Source organism: Anopheles moucheti, chromosome X (assembly GCF_943734755.1).
Source record: "Anopheles moucheti chromosome X, idAnoMoucSN_F20_07, whole genome shotgun sequence".
Classification (NCBI taxonomy): domain Eukaryota; kingdom Metazoa; phylum Arthropoda; class Insecta; order Diptera; family Culicidae; genus Anopheles; species Anopheles moucheti.
The window spans coordinates 13,580,479-13,603,436 of record NC_069142.1 but is presented as its reverse complement, the minus strand read 5'-3'; the positions used below and the strand labels follow the sequence as shown (position 1 = coordinate 13,603,436).

The following is a 22,958-nucleotide window of genomic DNA, read 5'->3' as shown; positions in this document are numbered from 1 at the left end:
TTGTGTGGAAAAATAAAAATGACATGAAACAAGTTTTGAAGTCATGTGAGATCAATCTTGCACAAGAACAGCAAGCAAGCAGGGTCTATCATTAATCTCGATTTTAACGGTCTATATGTTTGACTGAAGTGTAAAAGGTTAGAGTTAAACATTGAAAAGACTAGCTACGAATCGAGAGAACCCGACAGGTTAAATACTTGGAGGTGATTTTAGATGGCAAATTAATATTCCACGCTTACATAGACTGGGTCATCAGCAAAGTGGCTAAGAGGTGTGGAATTTCACCATAATTGGATTTCTGCTCTTCCATTTTGTTTATTTGAAACAAGGGGCAAATTATTAGGCTTCAACGAATGCAGAATCGTATTATGAGGTTGATTTTAGGTTGCGATTGACTTACATCGTCTGTTGTTATATTAAATGTCCTACAATGGATTTCAGTAGAGCAAAGGATTGTGTACCGGACAATGACTTTTATATTTCGACTTCTAAACGGTCTATTGCCGGGGTATGTGGAGGATAGACTAGTTAGGGGATCTAATGTCTATAGGTACTGCATACGCAGGGCAGATGACGCCAGAGTTCCGATCTTACTTTCTCATAGTGCTAGAAATACTTTGTTTTTACAACAGGTTGCCCAATGAAATAAAGAATGCGAGAATTTCAAGCGTAGGTTTGCTGTGTATGTTAAACAAACATGTCACTCTGTACTGTGTAACTGCAGTTGTCATCATGATCTAGATGATGATGATCAGATTATTAATTGTTTAAACAAAAATTGTACGAGACAACACAATTTTCAGCCACGCGCGCCGTTAAAGACATTCGATAGACTTTGAAATGTTCCGTCGTTTTTTGTGCAGTCTGGCAAGGTCGATTCTCAGAACGTTCTCCTTTCCCAGAAGGTAGGTCTCTGACACGCTATTGGTGTCTGTGGACAGTCCCGAAAGCTGGTAGACTATTACCTAATTAATGGTACTTGGCAGACCTCTGCATGGGAATTTAATTGGTGAAAGTGTATAGAATTTGACGCGTGCCTTGGAAAGTTGCTTGAAAGATAATTTTGTCACTCTCAAACCTGTGCTGGGGTATGAGATGGGACTAACCATCTTATCATCATCACCATTATAAAAAGTATTCCGCTCACTTGCACGCATTTTTACTAATGAATGTAACGAAATGATGATACAATATCAAACAAGTTTTCAATTTAATGCAAAATACTGCGAAACAATAATTAATTGCCCACCTCATCACATTTTACCCAGTGCGAAAATATAAACCCAAAATATAATAACCAGAACAAAACAAGTCATATAACAACGCGTACACAGCTTCGAAGAAAATCGATGGCAGTGGAGCCTTTTTTTTGCGCTGTTGTTAAGATTTGGTAAAGGCCACCGTGCTGGTCGATTGGTTTCGGTTAGTTTTCTGCCTGGGTGAGCATTTTGGGTGGCCCTTCCAGGTGGGTGATTATTGGCACAGTTCATCGGTAAAACGGTGTATGCCATGTAGTTCGCTTCGATTTTTCTTTTGCAGCTTCAATCCCACATGCTGGCGAGGAAAACGCACCACAAGAAGGTGATAATTTGTTTTATTTGTATATATTTTTTACAAGTTTTTGTTAACAATTTACACTGTACAAAGCAACGATGTAAAGTTTAAAATATATAAGAGTGAAGCTTTACAAAGGAAAAAAAAATACAATTCAATTGTTCATGCAACTGCGTTCATCTCCAGGAATAGCCCGTAAATTAGGAAGGTAACCGCATTTTTCCAAATGGGAAACGCTTATTAGCCATTGGCCAACTCGAACCAATTGGTACCAATTTTGCAGTTGGTTGGCCACACTACAGACCCATTGTTCTATGTCAGCGCTCTGCTATAACCACGACGATCACCTTCCCCGCCAGCGCCCAACGTCTTCCCGCTGCTTCTACTCGAATGGAGCAGAGAGAAAATCGTCCGGAAAATGGCGTCTCCAAACGTCAGATCATATAGCCACAGTACGTTTGGCGTCCCGTCTCGTGCTAGATCTGGCAAGACAGGCGAACCAGGGATGATCGACGGGATAATTAGCGACCCTGCAAAAAAGGAAACATCGTTGCGCGGAAAACTCTGCGGGCAGGCGGAAAATGGCGACCGGTATCGTCGAATTGTTACACCCGGTTGCATCTTTGCCGATGATGAGCAACCGGAGACATATTCACCTCGATGCTCAATTGCTCACTCGCACGAGTTATCTTCTACCCCCGCCACCATCACCCTCCCACCCCTACCGGCTAGGGCAATCTTCCTCGAGTGAGGTTTTGGCGAGGACAGAAAGAAGCGAAGAGAAAAAAACGGATCCTAAATTGAGGGCTAACACACTGCCAATCAAAAGTTCTGCCCCATTTATGCTCCGGTGGCGCTTTTCCTACCCCCCTTCCCTTGCTATTCGCTACTTTTACCAACCACCAGGCGTCTCCATCGCATCATTGTACTACAATGGAGACGCCTGGTGCTGCGTGCCAGGAGGGAAGTGTCATGTCCACGGATAATGACACATGAAAAACTTTCCTTCCCTCACACCACCCCGCACCCGACCGCACTTCCGCAGCACCAAAAACCCGGACGCACAATCGACGGATCAGGAGGGAAAATTTGACACCCCCCCCCACTCCGGATCCATTTCACCCTCCGAACCGAATGGGCGACAATTGCAGGATTCCTCGGATTACATGCCTTCACTGGGAAGAAAAAAAAAGCCACGTTTACACACACACACACACACTCACACACGTATCGTTGCGTCTTTGTCCCCTGATTTTGGGGCAGCTTAATCTTCATTTTACGCCCTGCCCCAAAAGCGGAAGCAACGAAACCGGAATGTAGCACTCATCCTGGTAGGTTTATCACCTTCGTCGTGCGTCGTTCACTGTTTCCCGCCTGGATTCGGTTGCATTATACTTACTGTTTTGCGGCAAAACGGTATACGGCCGGTGGTGTGATAGGGAAGGAACACATTGCGAGGTCTAATCTGGCCTTTTATCTTCATTACAAATGAAAGCATTTAACGGCTTACATTCTGGATGGGAGGGGGGGGGGGTAGGTGAGGGAGATGGCCCGTACCGTACTCAAGCGCCGTCGGTAGCGCTTTCACGCTGATAGCGCACACTTTTCATTAGAGTTTCCCTTTCGGGCAGTGACGTTGTTGTTGTTTTATTTTGCAAAAAAAAACCCCCAAAAACCTTCTGTTCCTTTTCCGAGTGTGCGTACGCGTGTGTATGGGTGTGCGACAATGCGGGGTAGTCACTCTTAAAGCGTGAAAAATAGAAATCACACCAAAGCACACCCCGCACGTACTTCATCGGCGCTACTAGTGCGCTCACTGCGCCAAAAAAATAAACCCCAGGAAAAAGGTGTTTTATTTGAGAAGTAAACCAGTTTTTTCCCCCCAAACAACAACCCATCAGACAACCGTTGCCGCACCGGTACCGGAAAACACAAGAAAAACGGGCAAGTTTGCTTTATGATTATGAAAAACAACCAACGGTTGCGGTTGACAGTGCGTAGGCGGTGGTGCTTCGAAGGGTATTCCATTATCCCTTTTGCTGCCACCCGCGACTGTTAGGGGTCAGGTTGAAGAAAATAATAATGCAATCCCCCCCCCCTCCCGGTCGGTTGTTTATGGGGTGTTCGTTCGAGAGCATGAGACCCAGGGATGAAAGCGTTCGGTGGCGCTAAATACCGGAAACGAAAGTAAAACCTGTCACAACATCAAAGCCTCCCGTGCAAAACCATGCGGAAGCGACGGTTCATGCTAATTTGCCCGTTTTCCGGTGGCATTAGAATGGAAATTCTTAAGGGCCCTTTAGGTGCACGGGACGCCGAAAACAACAGGCCATAATATTGAATACACCAAAAACTATGGCGTTGGCAAATATATGAAAATTTAAACTAAAACTAAATTGTCTCAAATTAGAAGAATAAACCCTTCTAGTGAACTACCATAAAAGTGAAAAATGATTCCCTTGTGACGTGGATAAGTGTTTAACATTATAAAATTAATCTGAACCTATTACAACAAGCAGAAGTTATCCTTCTTTTAACGCTAGCAAGATTCCACTAGCAACATCATTAACTTATTTAATGAACCTTGCTAGAACCATCAAATATCATAACAGATATCGCGTATTGGTTATATCAACCAATATAATGACAGTTATGACGGATTGGTATCGCAACGCAGCGAACTTGTCAACCTTTAAAAACGATGAAGGCAACAGTCATGGTTACCTTACAAATCGTGGGGGAAAAATCGAGTAGTAGTTTAAAAAGTCCTTAATTTGTATCGCGAACGAACTAAACTAATTATATCAACCCATATATTTACCTACTGCCTCGATGTAGTAGATATACGGGACCGATCCCGTTTTATGTGAAGATTTAAGAGCTTACTTCACGGGAAATGTAATGTAATGTAATGGGAAATGTATTATTGAAAAGGAAAAGTATAAACTTATATATAAACACCCCGGCCATATAAAAATTAAAATTAAATTAGTGTCGGTTGTCAAATCTTCCGTTGGCTGCTGTTCCGCAGAGTCGTCCATCTTAAACAAAGCCGTGTTTTTCGCGGTAACGCGGCCCATGTGGAGTCGGCCTTACCTTAATTTAACCACGTCCAAATGAAAAACATATTACACTTACGTTTACGAATAACTTATTCTCCTAGAAAAATGACGTTTACAGCCAGACCGCCTGCATACGGAGGAATTCTCACTTCTATTGTTTTCAACTTTTTAGAAACAATAAAATGGAAGAAATAATAAATAAATTTTAACGTCTGGCTTCGCGATAGGTACCATTGTCAGAAATATTGTTAGGGGTCTAAGATGACGGGATCGTACAGGTTTATGAAGTCAGCAGCAATTCTCTACGGTCCTTGTCTGTTCCTTCCCGTTTCGCCATAGTTGAAACTCTCATATATCTGGTGTCTATATACTGTAAATGATGCAAAATGTTTAATTGGTGACCACTGCCTCCCTTTAAGTATGCAAGACGATCCCATTCCGTCTAATGCTTAACGCTACCAATAAGTTCGTCCAGGGCGGCCCTACGAACACTTACACCTATTTTACAGTGATTAAATGCTTTAATACACTTCCCGTGACGTCCCCTGCACACCATTCCGCCACCGCACCGGTAACAAACACCGCCTGCACCGCTTACGGCAAACCGAAGCCGTAATTTTCACAGCCCAAGCCTTAAATTAATCTGCTAAAATGGCGGTAAATTTTACCCGAACCTCATCGATAGCGTGATGGAATGGTACGTCGAGGCCGTTTTCCCTTGGTCCCCGACTGCCTTATGGAAAATGTTTCAACTGGAAAAGTGGCCCAGTTCACAAGACTGAACGCCAATTAGTATCAATTAGTTGAGTTGCCGATGCTCCGGGCTGCTTCCCGGTATTGGGTCCAGCTTGGAAAATTCACCATAGGAAATAAAAGAAAAAGCGAACACCCTCCCTCCCTTCCCCCCCACTTAAGGTAAGGTAAAAGCACAACACACACACACATACACACACACATGGAGCAGCAGCAGGGATGATCATCCCTTAAACCCATTTTTCTTGTCTATTTCTTGCGCTTTGAACATCACAGGGCAAGAGCAGCAAAAAGAGCGGAACCGAGTATAAAATGGCTAGCAAACTGCTGTCCGGCACCATCGCGAGTTTTCCCTTCTGGGGACGGGAAAGTGCTTTTCACTGCCCACCAAGGGCAGGTTTTGCGTTCGGGGTGCAGAGCGTCATAAAGCAACGAATAATGTGCCTCGTGACTCCGACTAGCAGGATCCTTTGGATTTCCCTCACGAAAGAGATAAATTAAGCGAAAAAGAGCTGGAAAGAGAGAGAGAGAGAGAGAGAGAGAGAAAGAGAGAGAGTGAGAGAGAGAGAGAGAGAGAGAGAGAAAAAAAAATCAAAAAAGAGATGGCAGAAGCGTGCGGTGTGGGGCACGAAATAAAAAGAGATAAAGTACGTCGTTCGAAGCTTTAAACATGAGTATGTTCATTAAATTCTTCCACCCATCTTTTTTTTTTACGGCCATTCTCGCACTGTTTGCACCCGCCAGCCCGGGCAGCCATTTCCTTTGAGGTTAATTCAAACGGTGGCCAACCGATGGGATGAGACCATCGGCACGGTCGATGCTTCCGAAGCTGAAGCATGCTCAAGAAAACCATAATCGCTCATAAAGCCCCCTCTTGCACCCACCTCACCTCCTCCCACCCCCTCTTTCACCAAACTGTAACACGGTACTGGCGCGGAAAACTATCCACCGTTTTATTACCTTCCTTTTCGCCGTGAAGCACCAGGTGCGGCACCGTACTTCCGGTTATTATCAGAAACCCCCACCCCGCCTATCTTGTCTCCAAAACCCTGATCACCCACCCACCTTCGCCATTAGCATGGGGGACCTCATGTTGCAGGCGGAAAAGCTATACCAGGAATTGCTTTTAATAAAGATAAATTGAAGAGAAATTAAGATACGACTGTGAAGGCTGCGAAGACTTCATCCATGTCTTCTGCTCAGTCTCTCCCCATTCCCACTCACCCATCCCTGTTACCTATTCCACCCCCCCTCCCCCTCCCTCCTCCTACGACCGGCGTTTTCTTCTTCAATATACTTAACCAGATGTTGTCCAGGATTTCGTACACTCTAAGCACACTCCCCGTCTGTACTCTCCCTCCCCCCACCCCTCCCCCCCACTTCCTTTCCGGGGGGATCTTCGAGAGTGGGACAGATTCTGTTAGTTTTGTTTTTGTTTCGCTAGCTGCTTATTTTGATTATGGCACTCGAATGCTGCAGGCACACACGATGGGTTTTAGCTTTCCGCAGAACGCTGCTCGAGCGCCGCGCTCCAGACCTTGTTGATCCAGCGGTATCACATCGCGTATGGGATGCCACCGGCGTGTGGCAAAGCAACTGGAACCGGAACCGGGGTATCCCACGCGCCCCCCCAAACCTCCCCCCCCCCCCTCCCCCCCTTGCTCATTGCTAATGATACAAGCAGCATGCGTTTCGCACCCACCCCTCACCAATGCTACCCCTTTGCTGCTGCCCCTTCATTTTTATCAAGGCAAATAGTTGAACCTCCCAACATCCCCACCCCCACTCCACTCACCCTCTCACCACACACACACACACACACCATGTGGCTCCGGTTTCGGTAGCTTATTTACCGGAAACCATTTTCATTATCCACTACTAAGGCTGCCATACTGTCAGGGCCCGTTCCATGTCCAAACGGTGGCGTCCAAACAAGGACAAACAACGCAATTCAACGGCCGCTTCCTATGCCGTACGAGTGCGGTCCGGTACGGTCCCGTACCGTACCGGTTTTATTATGCCTACCACAGTGACCGGTACCGGTGTGGGAAAAGCGAAGCGAAGGGTGAAGATTGTTAGTATTAAGACTAGAGCTGAAGAAGCAGAAGAAGCACAGGAAAACAAAACAAAAAACACAGACACACACAACACACAACGAAGTGTTTGTTTTTATTCCCCCGGTCATCGGTGCGATAGCACCAGATTGACGGTATGTTGGCGCCTAAATATAGGCTTTACGCACAGCACAGCATCATCAGAACCGGGCTGAAACGGGGTTGAATGGGGGGTTGTTTTCACCGTACCGTACCGAAAATAAGGATGGCGTTCTATTAAAACCAACCCCCCGGGTAGAACGGGGGTTTTCGGGAGCAAAATAAATAAATTAAATTGCAGTTAAATACTTCTTCAAAAAATCGTTCGGCAGGTTTTATTGCTTGCCCTGCCCTGCCCTGGAACGTTATCAACAGTAACTCGCTAGCCGAAGATTATGCCGTGTTTATTATCCTTCAAAAGCATCCTTTATTTTTCCAATCATCGCATGCATTGATCTTGTCGGTCAACGGAAAAAGCTTTGCCTTGAAAAAGTCACATCGGTGACCGTAATTGAAATGCGCACTTGACGACCACTGCACTCGTTGGCACCACTCCCATCTCCGACACGGTCGCGTCCGAGGTTGTCAGTTTATTGGGCAGTAAAACTTCTACCCCCTACATCCCCGGTGTTGCAAGGCTACAACAACATTCTTCGCCTGCAATTTGACTCGGTTTCTGGCAAGCAACACAACAACAACAACCGAAAGCTGATGCTCGGTCCAAACCGGCACGCCGGAACAGCAATGGAGTGACCATACGGTCGTCTCGGTCCCGTACACCAGTGGGCATGGGCAGTGTCAGCTCCGGAGACGGATGGAGTAATCAAATTAATAACTCTACTGATGCAGCTGCACCGGCCATGCATCCGGACAATGATGGCAGCCCCGTAACAAAAAAAAAAAAAGACAGCTGGACGGGAAGCAGATTTTACGTACTTCATTTGGTGACCGAGTCCTTCATGATTGGGGTTCCGACAACCGCCACCACACGGACGTGCTGCTTTTATTATTTAAAAATCCGAAACAGGCGAAACGGTGCGAAGTGCACCTTCGTCAGCAGGTCCGGTTTGCAGTGACGGCACTGCAGCTACCGGTGCGTTGATGCTGCGAACGGGGAAAGCATTTTATATGAGTAAGCTGTTTTCGTTTTAACCATTCCGTACAATTACGGCACCGTAATGAGGTTGTGCGTGATTTCGTCGCTTTCTGTATCATTCCCGACTTCGTTAAAGTGCATCCAGTGCCGAGTGGTTTTCAGTTGCTTAAATATTACATTGCTGCTAAAATATAGCTCGCTCCACGGAACACTTCCAATGTCACTCAGTCTTGAACATTGAATCGGTTCAAATTAGCGCTAGTGATGCCTTTTACTGGTGTCGCCCAAGGAACATTTCCTATGCATTTTAGTCTTAAACGTATTTTAATAAAGTTTTATCATGATTGGACCAAATCAAATTAGTACTATAATGACTTTTGATTGTGCTAATCAGTCTTTACATTCTAAACTTCTTTAAACTCTCTTTAAGATAACTACAAAATTGACCATTAAAACTATTTCCCAGTTAACTTTAAAGCAGTTTTTAAATCACTATTAAATGGGCCTTAAAACTTATCTATAAAATCAGTTGGATTTATGACCATTTAGTCTTTTTACTATCAATATTACAAAAAAGCAGTATTTGTTTACTTTTTTGACAGTTCGTGCGGTGGTTATTTACTTCAGAGCTATTGGTCTTGATAAGTGTCTTAAACAGGGGTCAATCAGAGTCTTAATCAGGGTCTTAATTAGGGTCTTAAACATTGTATCAAACGCTGCGTTTTAAGACGATTTTGGTTTAATGCGCTATTGTTTCAGTGTCTGTAAAATGTTTACAGTTTTAACATAATCATAATACTATTCTTTTGAAACTAAAAAATCTGTAGCATTCTGCAATAAAGCTCTTTTGCACTTAATTCAATGCAATCCATATTTATTGGCATAATTTTATTTTGTTGTTCACAAGAAAAAGCAAGCGAAACTGACATTTGTTAAATTGTTGATTTTGAAATTAAAGATACTATGATTAATCATGGGAAACATAGTGCACCCATGCAAAATGATTTCGGATCGGCTTTAGTGCGGGTAAAACGTGGTAAAATATTTTCAAAGAAATGTTTGAGGGATTTATATTTCTATTTATTTTTATTTTTTATTTTTATTATTATATTTTTTCTTTTATTATATTATTGAGAAATTAGGTTAGAGTTAAATATGAGGTCTAGCCGTGAAATTTCTCTAGATAAGGTTTTGAGAACTGGTCATAACGACGAGTTGTAGAAGGTCTTTTGCTCATAACCGTGCTTTAATATGAGTTTATTATGAGTTTATTAATCATTAATATTATTATTATCATTATCATTATTAAGTTTATCATAAAACTTCAAATGTTATCTGGGTTCATACATTTTTTTATTCCAACAGTTTTAAATTCATTCGTCATTTTTCAGTTCTTCCTAAATCTTTACTTTAAAACAGTTCATTAATACACGTCTAAAGATTAAATAATTCTTTTCCATCAATGTCCAAAGACCAGAATAACTTATCGTCTTCAAAGCAACTCTTCTTTGCCTTACCAACATTAAGAATTATAAAGGCGTTGTGTCTCCATTTTTGTTCTTCTTCCTCTTCTTTATCGCCACAATAACCTCAAGAGAGGTCTTTATCCTGCCAGCTGAATATTCAGTCCTGCGTACTGAGGATGGGTCCGGATGGGATTTTAGACCGATCATGTCGTGTGAGGACCGGCGCCGCCTCAGGTAGTTGAAGAATACATTGAAAATAACTACTACCACCACCTTCAACTTGCTAAGAACATTACTGTGAACCTTGCACACTCCACGTTACTGAAGCCCAGTGCTTCATCTCAATGGTAAGATGCTGCGATTCGGCATCCAAGCCAACACAACCCGTGAACAACCTCACACCCTCACAGCCATTTTGCCGACGGTTGTCTCTGCCAAACTATATCTTCCGCAAATGTTACAAATAACGAGCTTCCGGTTGGTGCTGAAAAATTCATGTCGCTCCAAGCATGTCGATGCATCATGGGAGTTGTTTATTTCTTTGCACAGTCAAACAAAACTCCTCCGTAACCTTTTTTGCCGTGCGCAACATAAACACACGGGCGAACACGGGAGGTGTCGAAATTAAAATGAAATAAAACCCTGCAAGAAGTTCCGGGGGCCGGGAATGAAAAAGGCGAACAACACGTTTGCCGTGTTTTAATGCTCCCCCGCTTACATTCCCGCTTCTCCGCTTCGAAGTGCTCGGTATTGGACTGGCCGGGGTAGAAAGGGCTTGCTGATCTACCAAATAAAAATTAAAAACAACGAAACGAAGCGAAAAAAGCTTCCCTCCCTCCCCCCTCCCAACACAAACTACAACGTAAAACTGTTCGCACACCAAACGGTAGTGCATTTATTTTCACTTCCCGCCTGGAAAACAAAACGGCGGAACACGGTCCACCACAAGCCCAGCCGGGCCCCTGGTGTGCGCGATTCCATTGGCAGCCACCGGGGCGATAAATCTACTCCATAAACAAGCCAAACCGCTCGTATGAAGACGCTTCGTGCGCGAACACTGCTCTCCGCTTCTCTCTCCCGCTCGTGCCTTTACTGATTGGTGCTGCGAGGTAAGGATATTCATTGTTGGGAAGTTTTATCGTCGACTTTCGATTCGCGTTTTTTAGTTTTGGTTTGGCGCCCGCACACACGTACCGCGGTGGCTTTTCCTGTACTTTACGGAATTTTCTTTGTGTTTTTTTTCGGCAGGGGGAACCAATAGGTTTTGATCGTGCAGTGCAGCGCAGAACAGAAACTTTGTGTTCGATCGAATGGTTTTCTCTTGGCAAAAGGTGTGGGAGGAGTGCGAGAGAGACGGAGCGGTGAATGAACGGCAGCAGAAGGGAAAACACATTTTTCACCAGGCGAAAATGAGCGCAAACTGCGCACAGTGCCGATCATTCCGTTCCGGGATGCGAGGTTCAATGAGCTAGTGTCCAACATATCTGCTCTACAGTCCTCAACATTTCAGAAGTTCTTGTGGTTAAATTTCATCCCATCCCTGTGGAATTATTAGAAGAAAAATTACAATAATCAAGTGAAAGGATTTCTAACAATAAAGAGAGGTTTACCAGACACATAACCAACGTTTGTACAGTACTTGAGTTTACCCTTCAATGGGAAAACTGTGTTAAGCAAAATATATAAAGTCCAATTCTAATTGTAAATCGTACGTCTATGCATATATAAATTATAATTACTTGTTATCAGCAATAACAAAAATCCCTGATATAATATAAAAAGTAGTATTCTATAAAGAAGTACGAAGTTAAGCTAATCGCGATACAGTGTCAAACAACCCCCAAGTAGTTAACTAATACCATTTATAGATAACTAGACTCACACACACACCGAAGCAAAACGTCATCACTCCATTTTTTTTGGTAGATCGACAAGGCCGTATATCTGAACTTAAACTCTAATAATTCATCAAGATGATATTGCTATATGACGCAATTCCTTCTTCTTCGGCCATTAAGATGCACCTTATCTTGGGTGGACTCGGTATACATGGTTCTATCCTTTCGGGATCACATAGACTTCCCCCTCTTTTCATTAGAACTTTATGTGACGATTGGCTCGACAACTTCAGCATCCTGCTAACATGCGGTGGCTCACATTCTCTCTAGCTTTTTCAGTCTTCGGCGAGGGCTGATATATCTGGTCGAAGAAATTTTTCTCGATCACTGGGAAAGTTAGTGTTTTAACATTGCATACCTTTCGGCGCTGTACTAGGTGCCACCTCTTCCGTGGATGATCTTCTGGTACAATACGTTTGGAAATCGTGGTGCAATTTCGTTTATACTTTAAAGTCGAAGATTCGACATTCTTCTCTGTATTTAATTTATCGATATATAAGCGTTTGTATGCGCTAAGGAAAACCATAACGCCACAACTTGGATCACATTTTCTATTTTTTTTATATTAGTCCAACGTCTTTAACCAAAAGTACGGTTTTCAATCGGTTTCTATCGGTTCTATCGGTATCGGCCGGTAATAATCGGTGAAGTTTCGTAGAAGCCTGTTTCGTTTAAATTGATGTTTTAGGGGTTGAACAAAAAACCGTTGAGCCCTCTAGCATAAGCAGAGGGGGCCTATGTACACACCTTTTACTATTACACAATTTTTTTTGGGGCCCCCAACACGGCGAGGCGACCGCCTACTCCGCCTACCATTTGATCCGCCTGATCTGACTATTGTTTGCACTACGTTCCTCCTAACATCATTATTTTTATAGGTGAAGCAAGTACACAAATCGTTGGTTCCCACCAGAAACCGCACAAGCGTTAACTTCCATTCGACGCTCGTACACCCCGAGCCAACTGTCTTTCTGTTCGGGAGTCGGGTAAATTACTCACACGGAGCACGCCTCCATTCAGGCAAACCTGCCAAATGCTGCACGGGAAGTGCCGATTGGAAATATTCATTACCGCGAGCGCACCGTGTACTGATTTTATTTATTTATTTTGCTGCTTCAGCTCTCGCTGGCGTAACTCCGGCGGAAACTTTCCCTTCGTTTTTTGGCGTGTTCCCAACCCCTACCACCCATAACAGGCTGGAGGGTGTAGTGTACACAGTTCAGTTTCCAAAAATGCGAAAATACGTTCCAAAAAGCGAAACTCGCCGAACTGAAAACGGGACCACCGGGATTAGGAAGGATGTAAGAACACGTGCCAGTACATGGCAAATAAAAAAGTGGAGAACGTAAAAATTTTGAAGCTCAAAACTTTCGATCAATGCTATGAGGAACTGGATAGAATTCGTCTGTGGCAAGGAAGGTGGAAGCGGAAGAGAAAACAGGAGCAAAACGTCACAACACAACATAAAACAAAAGCAAACATTCATGGCTGACGAACAGTTGATGAGGGTGAAGGTTGCAAGGTGGGGGTGGGTAGATGAGTGGTTAGGGGGGGGGGGGGGGGGGAGGGGGTGAAGAATGAAAACAAGCGCCGTAAACTTTTCGCGTACTTTCGCGTGCGCTTGTGTTTAGCTTACTGAGTTGGCTTTTCCCTCCCATGTGCTGATAGGTGAATGCATGTGTATCCCTCTCTCTCTCTCTCTCTCTCTCTCTCTCGCACTTACTGTGAATAAGTATGTTTGTCGAAGAAAAAAAAAAGGTTAATGAAAATCATAGTACATAGTGTGGGCGTGAAAATCGGCGCGCACGCCAAACAAAGTGAACCGGAAAACTCCGGAAAACGGAAATAAAATACTTACAAAAACCAAAAAACAAAAAAAAACAAAAACCAACCCCTAAACACCGAAAGGCACCCCGGAGCAAAAGCGCATAAGCATGGTTACGTCGGCGTTTGTGTATGTGTGTATTAATATGTTCGACGGGAATGTTAACATTCGCACGTTCGGCAAACAGAACGTGCAGCTAAGCGTCACAGCGAAGCTTCACGCACGCAAAGCCGCCACCGCCACCGCTGGGGGAGGTTTTTCCGAGTCTACGTTAATGGGTGCAAATATGCTACGGACAAATTTTTTTTATGTGAACGTGTGTGTGTGTGTATGTCTGTGTGTGTGTATTAGACTCTATGAAAGCAAGAACATTGTAAAGACAGGGCAGGGCGAATGAATTTGGAATCGAAACGGTGCACACATACACACCCATACAATAATGCGTTACGGGGAAAACATTTTCCACAAATCGAAACACTACATTAATAATGAAAATTTAAATGAGACGACAAAAATAATGGTGTTTATTCAATAAAGCAAGTGTATGTTTGCTGTTGCTAAAGCCATTCCCCTGAAGTTGAGCTTCCCTGGAGTTACCTACCGGAACGGGGAATACAAAAAGAAAAAAGCAACGCGTGCAAGATGTGACTGCCTTATGCTTGGGCCGAGACGTTAACGAGTAGAATTTATTTTAAACCAACCCTTGACAAACAAATGGTCTGCCGCTGGGCGCCGGCGAATTGTGCTTCCGTGAAAATTCCCACCTGCGCTCACACCATCATCGATAGCGCACGTGCACATACACACACACACACACACGCGTGCTCATCACAAGAAAAAGCATCCCACAAACATGTGAAGCATGACTAAGAGAGTGGCGGCCATTTTCACAACCCCCAACTGCTCGTCCTTCGGGAATGGGTGGAAAACATAGATGGGAAACTAAAACAACAAACAAAGAAAAAAAAAACCACCCCCAAAACGCCACCTGTGCAGCGGTGCAAACATCCCAGGGCGCGGAAGAATGTCGTTCTGGGAAGTTATTTTAATCAACATACACACACCCCACCACCCGCGGTCGGCAATGGTAAATGGTAGCGGCGCAGCAAACTGTTCGCCACCCACCCGGACCGGAGCAATTTTCCGCTCGATATGCGCGCCGGAAAAGTGCCGATTTCCTGGCCCCTTAGTATCGCAAACGTATGGTCACCGTTCATTAACGATCGTTCGTAGCGCTTCGGCTCCGTTTTTCGCCACCGTAATCACTCAGCGCCACGGTGGGCACGGTCACCTCAGTCGTCTTCGAACACCATCCCGCCTGAAAGATGGGCCGAGTTTGCTCGCTCCTACATCGGGACACTTTTGCAACGCGAATGGTCCAAACAGTGGATGCAACGTGATGTTGGTGCACCTACATGAGTCCACCACGGATGGGGCCGCGGTCAAACATGGGTGAATGGGCGCAATGAATTAAGTGGAACCGACGCGTGCGGTTCAGAAGGCCGCCGACACTCACAGCTGTACGTAGGTTTACGTAGATCCTGTATCAAAATTCTGTCGCGAAGAATGGTTTTATCAGCGCAAAAGACATCTTACCGTACAAACACGCAACTTTGCTTCTCCACTGCTTTGCCACACAATTCTTCGACCGCATCGAAAATGCTTCTGTTCCAACAACATCCACCGGCATGTGTTTTTACGCCTGACAGGCGTAATTGATTTTGCCGGTATTAATTAACGATAAATAATTATTCAACGCATAATGAGCACCACGGAAAAAGTATTCAATGCGTATAATACGCATTATCTGCCCGAATTAGCACGGTATCAATGTTCATTACTTGCAGTTGGCTGAAGATCTCTTATCCGCAAGCTTTCGTCTGAAGAAAATTGGGCTGTTATGTTAAAATTGGGACCAGTTGGAAGTAGTGTTGTGCTTAATGGATCTTTTATAAAACAGTCATTAATATGAATCATTAATCTCTAAGGATTCATGAATCCTTGAGATTTATAAATCCTCAGAGATTCATGAATCCTTATAAATACTGATAACTTCATTTGTATAAAACTTCTTATTTTAGACGCAAAAATCATACAAAGCAAGCTAAAACTATGTTTTTGAAGAGATTCATAAATCTATGAGGATTCATGAATCTTCGATGATTCATGAATCTCTGAGGGTTCATGAATTTTGAGGATTCAAAAATCTAGAGGATTTATGAATCTCTGAAGATCTGGATAATCTCTGAGGATTTATGAATCTCTGAGGTTCGAGGATCCATGAATCTTCGGAAAAAAGATTCAGATTCATTCTGATTAATGAATCTGAATCTGAATTACCCATCACAAGTTGGAAGACATTTTTGTCTTCAAACTACGAAACGAGCACCATATCCCGGGTAAGTCCAGAAGAGTTGGAGTCTTCAGGATCGTAAGAGTTTATGGAGCCTGTAGGAAGTGCCTCTTGATTTCGCCTGGTGCGATAGTCATGCGCTTCAGGATTGAGTTGCTTAAGTCATTTCCCAATCTTATAGCCAGATATTACCAAGGTAGCAGCACTCCACTACTACATCGAAATCGTCGTCCGCAACTAATGTACTAATGTACTGCTTCTCAGATGGGTCCTATTGCGATCCGAGCCTCCGGAAGGCAGGTACTTTAACTTAACTTCGTCTAAGTCTAGACATCATCATCAGGTACGTGTGAGGAAGAATGATCTTATCACACCTTCTGAATTCCCCCGTTTTGGTGAAGTCATCACCCTGTGCACTCTCTCAGGGTCCTGCAATGCAAAGGAAGGCCTTACATATTTCTATTGCCAAATAGTCAGTCAATTCCAATAATATTTTCCATGAGTTTCTTGCTACGAATGCTTTAACTGATGATTCTAAAATAATTTGTTTCTCTTACGTATGTTTTTCCCTTAGATTCCCCACCTGGAGACACGCTGGGATTATCGATTGAGGCGGGAAAGCTGCTTAGTTAATCTTTACCCTCATCCGAGCACACTCTCAAAGGTAAGCTCAATTTGAACGAAAATCTTTACAATGAAGCACTTAACACGACGCTACGGTAACGGAGCAGCATGAGCACATGCGGCACTGTTCAAATGTCGATAGATCAAACCAGGGACAGCTCGACAAACTGGCCTCGTTTCGCGCGATTGCCAGGCACAGTTCGGCCAACGCAATGAAAGCATACCCACACAGCGCACCGGACCACATTCCAATCCGTCATGTCCGGTGATCGATCTTTGCTTTCTGAGCTGAAGGAACCGTCCGTACCGGTTCCTGTTTGATTGATAGACTCGATTGACCCCTTCCGTGCATGGAAGACGGAAAGCATTTCAATCCCCATCGAAACGCACAGTCCGCTCCACACGGTCGTCCGGTCGGTTTGCTGTCGTTGGTTGAATTTATTTCGCTCAAGTATGCGCCCACATTCCAACCGCCCGGATCGCCACCCTGCCACGGACAGTCCTCGGAAAACGATCTCGGGAAAAATGAGGCGTGGGGAGGAAAATAACCCCAAACAGCAAGAATTTCCCAAGAAGGCGTACATGTTCTTCCGGCATCGATTGATTTCAGATCCGATCCCTGGTAAAGCCACTCCACCTCGGTAGTAAATCGGATTGCTCGTCCCGAAATGCTTCGGAAGCGTAGCAAACTCCCAACCCCCGATGGCCGAGAAAACCCGACAAAATCCAGCCGAAAACAATAAATCCAATTACGTACCACTCCAGCCCTCGCAGAAAAAAAAACCCCGACCCAGCATTTCGGCAGGATTCGTTTGGCTGCCGGGGTTGGCTTCCGGTACACGGATACCGGAACCAGTGGATGCATTCCGCACTGGTGCACTGGGCAGGCTTAGCGAATCCGAGAACGCGGGCTTAGGTACGGTGCTTAAAAACTTCATTTTGGATAAAATCGAGAAAAACTGCTGCCGAAAAGCGATCCGTTCGTTCCGAATGCATGTTACAGGATTTACTGCTGCTGCTGCTGCTGCTGCTGCTGCTGCTGCTGGGCTGGTTACCCGTGCCGGTAATGCGGAATCGACACGCATCGAACGATGCACGCTACACACATACACACAGAAAGTGGGGTTGCCTCCGTGGAATTAGCTTCCGTTGTAAAGCGGCACAAAATGGCGTGCGGGAAGGCAGGCTTGCAGTTGGTACCGGGGCGGCAGCGGGCAATGCAGCGAGGAATGCAAATTTATGCCGAAGCGTCGTACCATACCCGGGGTAAAGGCCATTGTTTTGCATTTATTCGCCCCCGATCGCACGGAGCGATAGATAAATTGGATCCATCGGTTTTACGGAATGCTGGCGGCAAAATTGCTCCAAGATCCCGAAGCCCGAAGAAGCGCCACCGATCGGGAAATAGGAACGTGCAGTCGGCCCCGGTCGCATAAAATGTATATTTAATTTGTGTACACAGGCATTCAGCAGCCGTACCAGCGTCGGACGCACGGTATGCCCAGCTGTTTCCAGACGTTCCCACCGGATGGGACCGTTTGGTTCGTTCCTTTGTCGCCCGTGCTCGTACACCGGCCACAGGACGGTGATTCTTTATTAGGAAAATGCTGGTTCCGTAGTGAGATAATATTTATCCTTCAGATGCGTCACTTGGATACTCATGCCGTCTCCTCTCATGCCCGTGCGCAACCGTCTACCGTCCATTTGCATTTGCGCTCAAACACTAACGGCCTGCTATCGAAGACATTACAGCAATATTTATGCGGCGTTGACCACCGTTACATTCTTCGATGCTTCCTATTCTCTATTCTGTGCAGCTATTATCTCACCCTTCCGCCTGACAGCTTAAAATGTGGGATGTTTCTGAACATTGTTTATTAAAAATAACTTACCCTCCCGGTCACGCCGACTTAACGAGAGTGTCATTCATATAACTTATAATCGTTTCGCATTTAATATATCTTATTGGCATTCCTTAATCGAGTTATTTCTAATAATATGAATACTAGTTAAATTATTGTTCAGCGAGCGAATTGAAAAATTGATCTTGGAATTTGCTGTAAATGAAAGCAATCGGATTCCTTGTTCTGCGATGACTTTTATCTTACAAAAGCGACCGAAGTTAGATTTGTTTCAGTTTGAAATGATTTAGAAAACTTGCGCCTTAATGTCTTCTTCGTTTGAATGTTTTTTGACAAATCAGTTTGACACCCCTGAACGTGATGGAATTTTCTTTAAATGGAAAACAATCGGCTTTATTATTCTGCGATGACTTTTATCTTACAAAAGCAACAGAAGTTAGATTTGTTTCAGTTTGAAATGATTTAGAAAACTTGCGCCTTAATGTCTTCTTCGTTTTAATGATTTTGACAAATCAGTTTGACACCCCTGAACGTGATCGCTATCGCCATCTGCCGGAATCAACCGCTACTTCCCTGTCGTTCAGGGATGTCAAACTTGTTTGAAAAATAAAGAAATTAATTATGTCCAAGGAGTACGAATTCTTTATCCAGATAGCCTTAAGCTATATCTCCATTTACACATCTTCAGGAGTCGGGATGTCGAACCTTTTAACAAATTGTTATATATTATTCCAATATATCACCTGGTGCAGACCTGCCAGCTAACTATATTTTAAACTTGTTTACTGTTCACCGATGTTCTATTAATGTGAAATTTTATAAATTTGAAAAAGAAAATTACATCACTCTCGTGTAACTCACCGTGTTCCTCCACGAGCAAGAACCCAAACGGTCACACTAATGGAACTCAACCTCAACAATCCTTCAGCAAAAGAAGATACAATAGCGGCAACGTCAAGGACCACTCGCGAGCAACAATTACCTCCCGTCAAGTGGGGTTCATTCGCAAACCAACCGTTGCAGTCGCGACACCAATCCCGCTTAGCATCGATGTTCGACATGATGTCGGGCATTCGGACGGGGTACTGCGGCTAGGCACTGGGTAACATGAACCCGCCTGTCAGGCAGCAGTAAAGTGACACTCATCACAGCGCCGAAGAAAACGGGGCTGTCCTCACGCAGGAAAAAAAGGCTGCACCGGTGGAGTTTGTTGCGTTTTTAACAACTTGCAGGAGTGTACTCGGCCGAAGAAGCTCATCGCTCGGAACAATGTATACCCGCTCTCGTGCGATTCCGAAGTGGGCGGAGTGTGCTTCAATGGATAGTTTACAGTTGGGGAGTTGAAACAAAAGCGTCATAATAGGGGTGGATTGGAGGGGCGAAGGCACCAGGAAAAATACAAACAAGTGGCCCAACGAGGTACTTGCGATGCGTCGAGTAATGATAGGTACCATTATCAGAGAGCTGCCTTGTCCATATTGTCAGCGGTAATGTCTTGGCTCGAACTCATAAAGATCATAAAGCAATACCTCCAGCTGGCCAATGTCCGGTTACTTTATGTGAGCTGGTCGTCTTGCCAACACTTCTGATTTATTTTCCCCTCTCCTTCTTCCAGGCATACGTTGATCTGGTGGCAGCCTGGGGCTGGAAGTCGTTCACCATCATCTACGAAACGAACGAAGGCTTGGTGCGCATGCAGGAACTGCTGAAGGCGCACGGACTCTCCGACTATCCCATCACGGTGCGGCAGCTAAGCGACTCCGGCGATTACCGGTACGTGGCCATTGAAACTAACCCAACTAGAAACACTCTCTCCCTCCCCCCCTCTCCAAACCAAACCCTCAACTTCCGGCGAAACTTTGCCCATGCTGGTTGGCTGGTTTTTACAACACACGCATAGCGTTTGCCCGACAAACTACACATTAACTTAATGCCACTCGAGTAAATTTAATTTATAAATTATTTAATACCCTCCCGCCGCACCGCTTGCTCATCACATCAGGCAAAGGGAGTTTCTGCAAGACGCTTGGGAATGGTTTTACCCGTTCCTGCTCTGGTAGAAGTGAGTACAAAACTTTTCCACCGTGTGGCGCTGGTGGTGGTTTGAAAGTGAAGACATATTTCCGGCAAGTCGAACGGATAACGGCGCGGAAAATGGTCTCGGAAAAGGGAAATCTTTGGCGAAAGTTTTTCCCACACCCCGCACACACACACACACACACACACACCGGTGACACGGTGGGAAAACAACCCTTAGCAGTGTTCCTATAACCGATACTTGGAAACGGTAAGCGTGTGCATCATTCCGGCGTGGTAGATGCTATCCGTCATGTATGCCAGCAGGCGGTAGAGCACTGTGTGTTGACTTCTGTTGCATCATTCCTGCTTCTGCTCGTCGAGAGCAATTTTAACTATTCCCGCTGTGTGTGATCGACACCTTCCGCGCAAAGACCGTGCAATTAAGCACGTTTATTGTCGGCAACGTCACGCCATCTGGCGCCACCTGCTGACAGGGGTGAAAGAAGGGGGGGGGGGGGGGAAAGGGGTAGTAGAGGGGTGGAAACGTGCCTTAACTGAGAATGCGTTTGGATGATCCTGTTGATATATGAAAAGCCTTCCAAATAAAAAAAAACAAATCCACGATGCAGTTCCCGCTGTCTGTCTATTTGGTGCCGGATGCACTTTGCAATCCATCCCCATGCCGACCGCGTAAGGGAAATTAATTTCTTTGTGCCTGGTAGGTTTTTGTCGAGGGTCCTTCCAGCCCTCCCCGTTAGTGTCGCAACTGCTGCTGTGACCCGACCCTGGCACAGGTGCTGCAGCAACCCGTTGAACCGGCACGTTAAATTGACTTCGAACACAAGTCAGCCCATTTGTCAACTGCCCAGGGTTGGAAAAACGAAGGGACGGTGATCCCACGATGGGTTCTGTAACTTCAGTACCTCATTTTCCTCGGGGCCGCGCGGCAAATCAACAGCAACCGCAGCACACAGCAAATTTAATATCAACCAGACAGACAGTGTCATCGAGCGGTGGTATCGCACATTTATCATCCACCCAAATAGTGGACCGACCCTCCACCCGTACTGTACGGCCCCGCTTTCGACTCGCATCCGCATGACAGGTGCGGCAGGTGTGGGTATCGTTTTTCCCGGTGGCCATTTTCATCCTTCGCTGCCTGCTGCGGTATCTCATTAAAATGTTCCCTTTACCCATTTTGCAACGCGGCGCCAGGTTTGGGTTTTTGTGGACATGGGGATTTTAGGCTCGCTCGTACAGCAAACAGACTCCAAACGACGTGCGGGATGGGGTATGTGATCACACACATGGAATGACCTCGCAAGGCGATATTGATGTAGTCGTCCGTTGGAGTTCCCCTGAGCAGTGACAAGTGAAGTAGTATCAGTATGAAGCTTTAACAATCTTTATTTTAGGAATTTTTTAAAAGAAACTCTGCATAAAAATACCCGATTCCATTTATATCGACGATGACTGAAGGTATTCTTGAAGTGTATTCTAATCTAGATCTCAATAAATCTTCCAAATATGTTGTCTAAAGATATCTAAAAACTCTGATAACTTTTTAAATAGTTTTTGATAAATTTTTGTATCTAATTTAGAAAACTTTAGGATAATTTTATTGCTTTTTTATTGGTGTTGAGTTATCTACAGCTCTACGCAAAGATACGCCTTATTTTATTTTATGTTATTTTATTTTATTTTATCAATTGATCTGTCAATTAGACAACACAATGAATCTTAAAATACTAGCTTAATAATAATAATATAAAAAAAACTATTTAAAGCTTAAAGCTGGAGATGATAAATAGTAAAACAGACAACAAAAGTTAACATTAAGAGACAAGGGGCAAAGGAAAGGACAAAAGGAGCCTTAAGAAGAATTAAAATCAAAATGGTCGTAAAAGCGATTAAACCATCTGAAACAGGCTAGAAACGGATTTTATGACAATAAAGAGAGTGACGCGGTTCCACAGCAAGAAGATCACGTCTCAATATTAATATCAATTTTAGGCAAATCGATAACAACTAGTAAGGTGTACATGCCAGAGCACTATTTAATCGACTGGGATCTCCAACAGGGTCAACGCACACACCTGAAGAGTAATCGGCAAACAATTCACACACACCTATTTGTGAGTGTGAGTTAAATGACATCTCATTGGGTAGTGCATTCGAGGATTTACGAGATTTAACGAAACGCCTAAATAAAGAGGGTTTAGATTGAAAACGCGACTGCAGCCTATAAATGTTTGTATTTTGCTATGTTATCGCAGAATCCTTGGGATGATCCTCAGTTTCTTCATCGTTTTTAGTTGTTTTTTGACATCGATAAACATCATAATTTCGGAGG

The 22,958-nt window shown here is 44.4% G+C and overlaps 1 protein-coding gene across 2 annotated transcripts in view; it reads left to right on the top strand.

The window, feature by feature from the left end:
* The window catches only part of LOC128306851 (glutamate receptor ionotropic, kainate 2), a 110,643-nt gene that overhangs the window by 54,410 nt on the left and 33,275 nt on the right, over positions 1–22,958 (top strand). For both annotated transcript variants that reach the window (XM_053044477.1, XM_053044478.1), the window contains exons 4-5: positions 16,675–16,764; positions 20,202–20,359. In XM_053044477.1, coding sequence (XP_052900437.1) covers positions 16,675–16,764; positions 20,202–20,359 — 248 coding nt within the window. The remainder of the gene's footprint in view (positions 1–16,674; positions 16,765–20,201; positions 20,360–22,958) is intronic.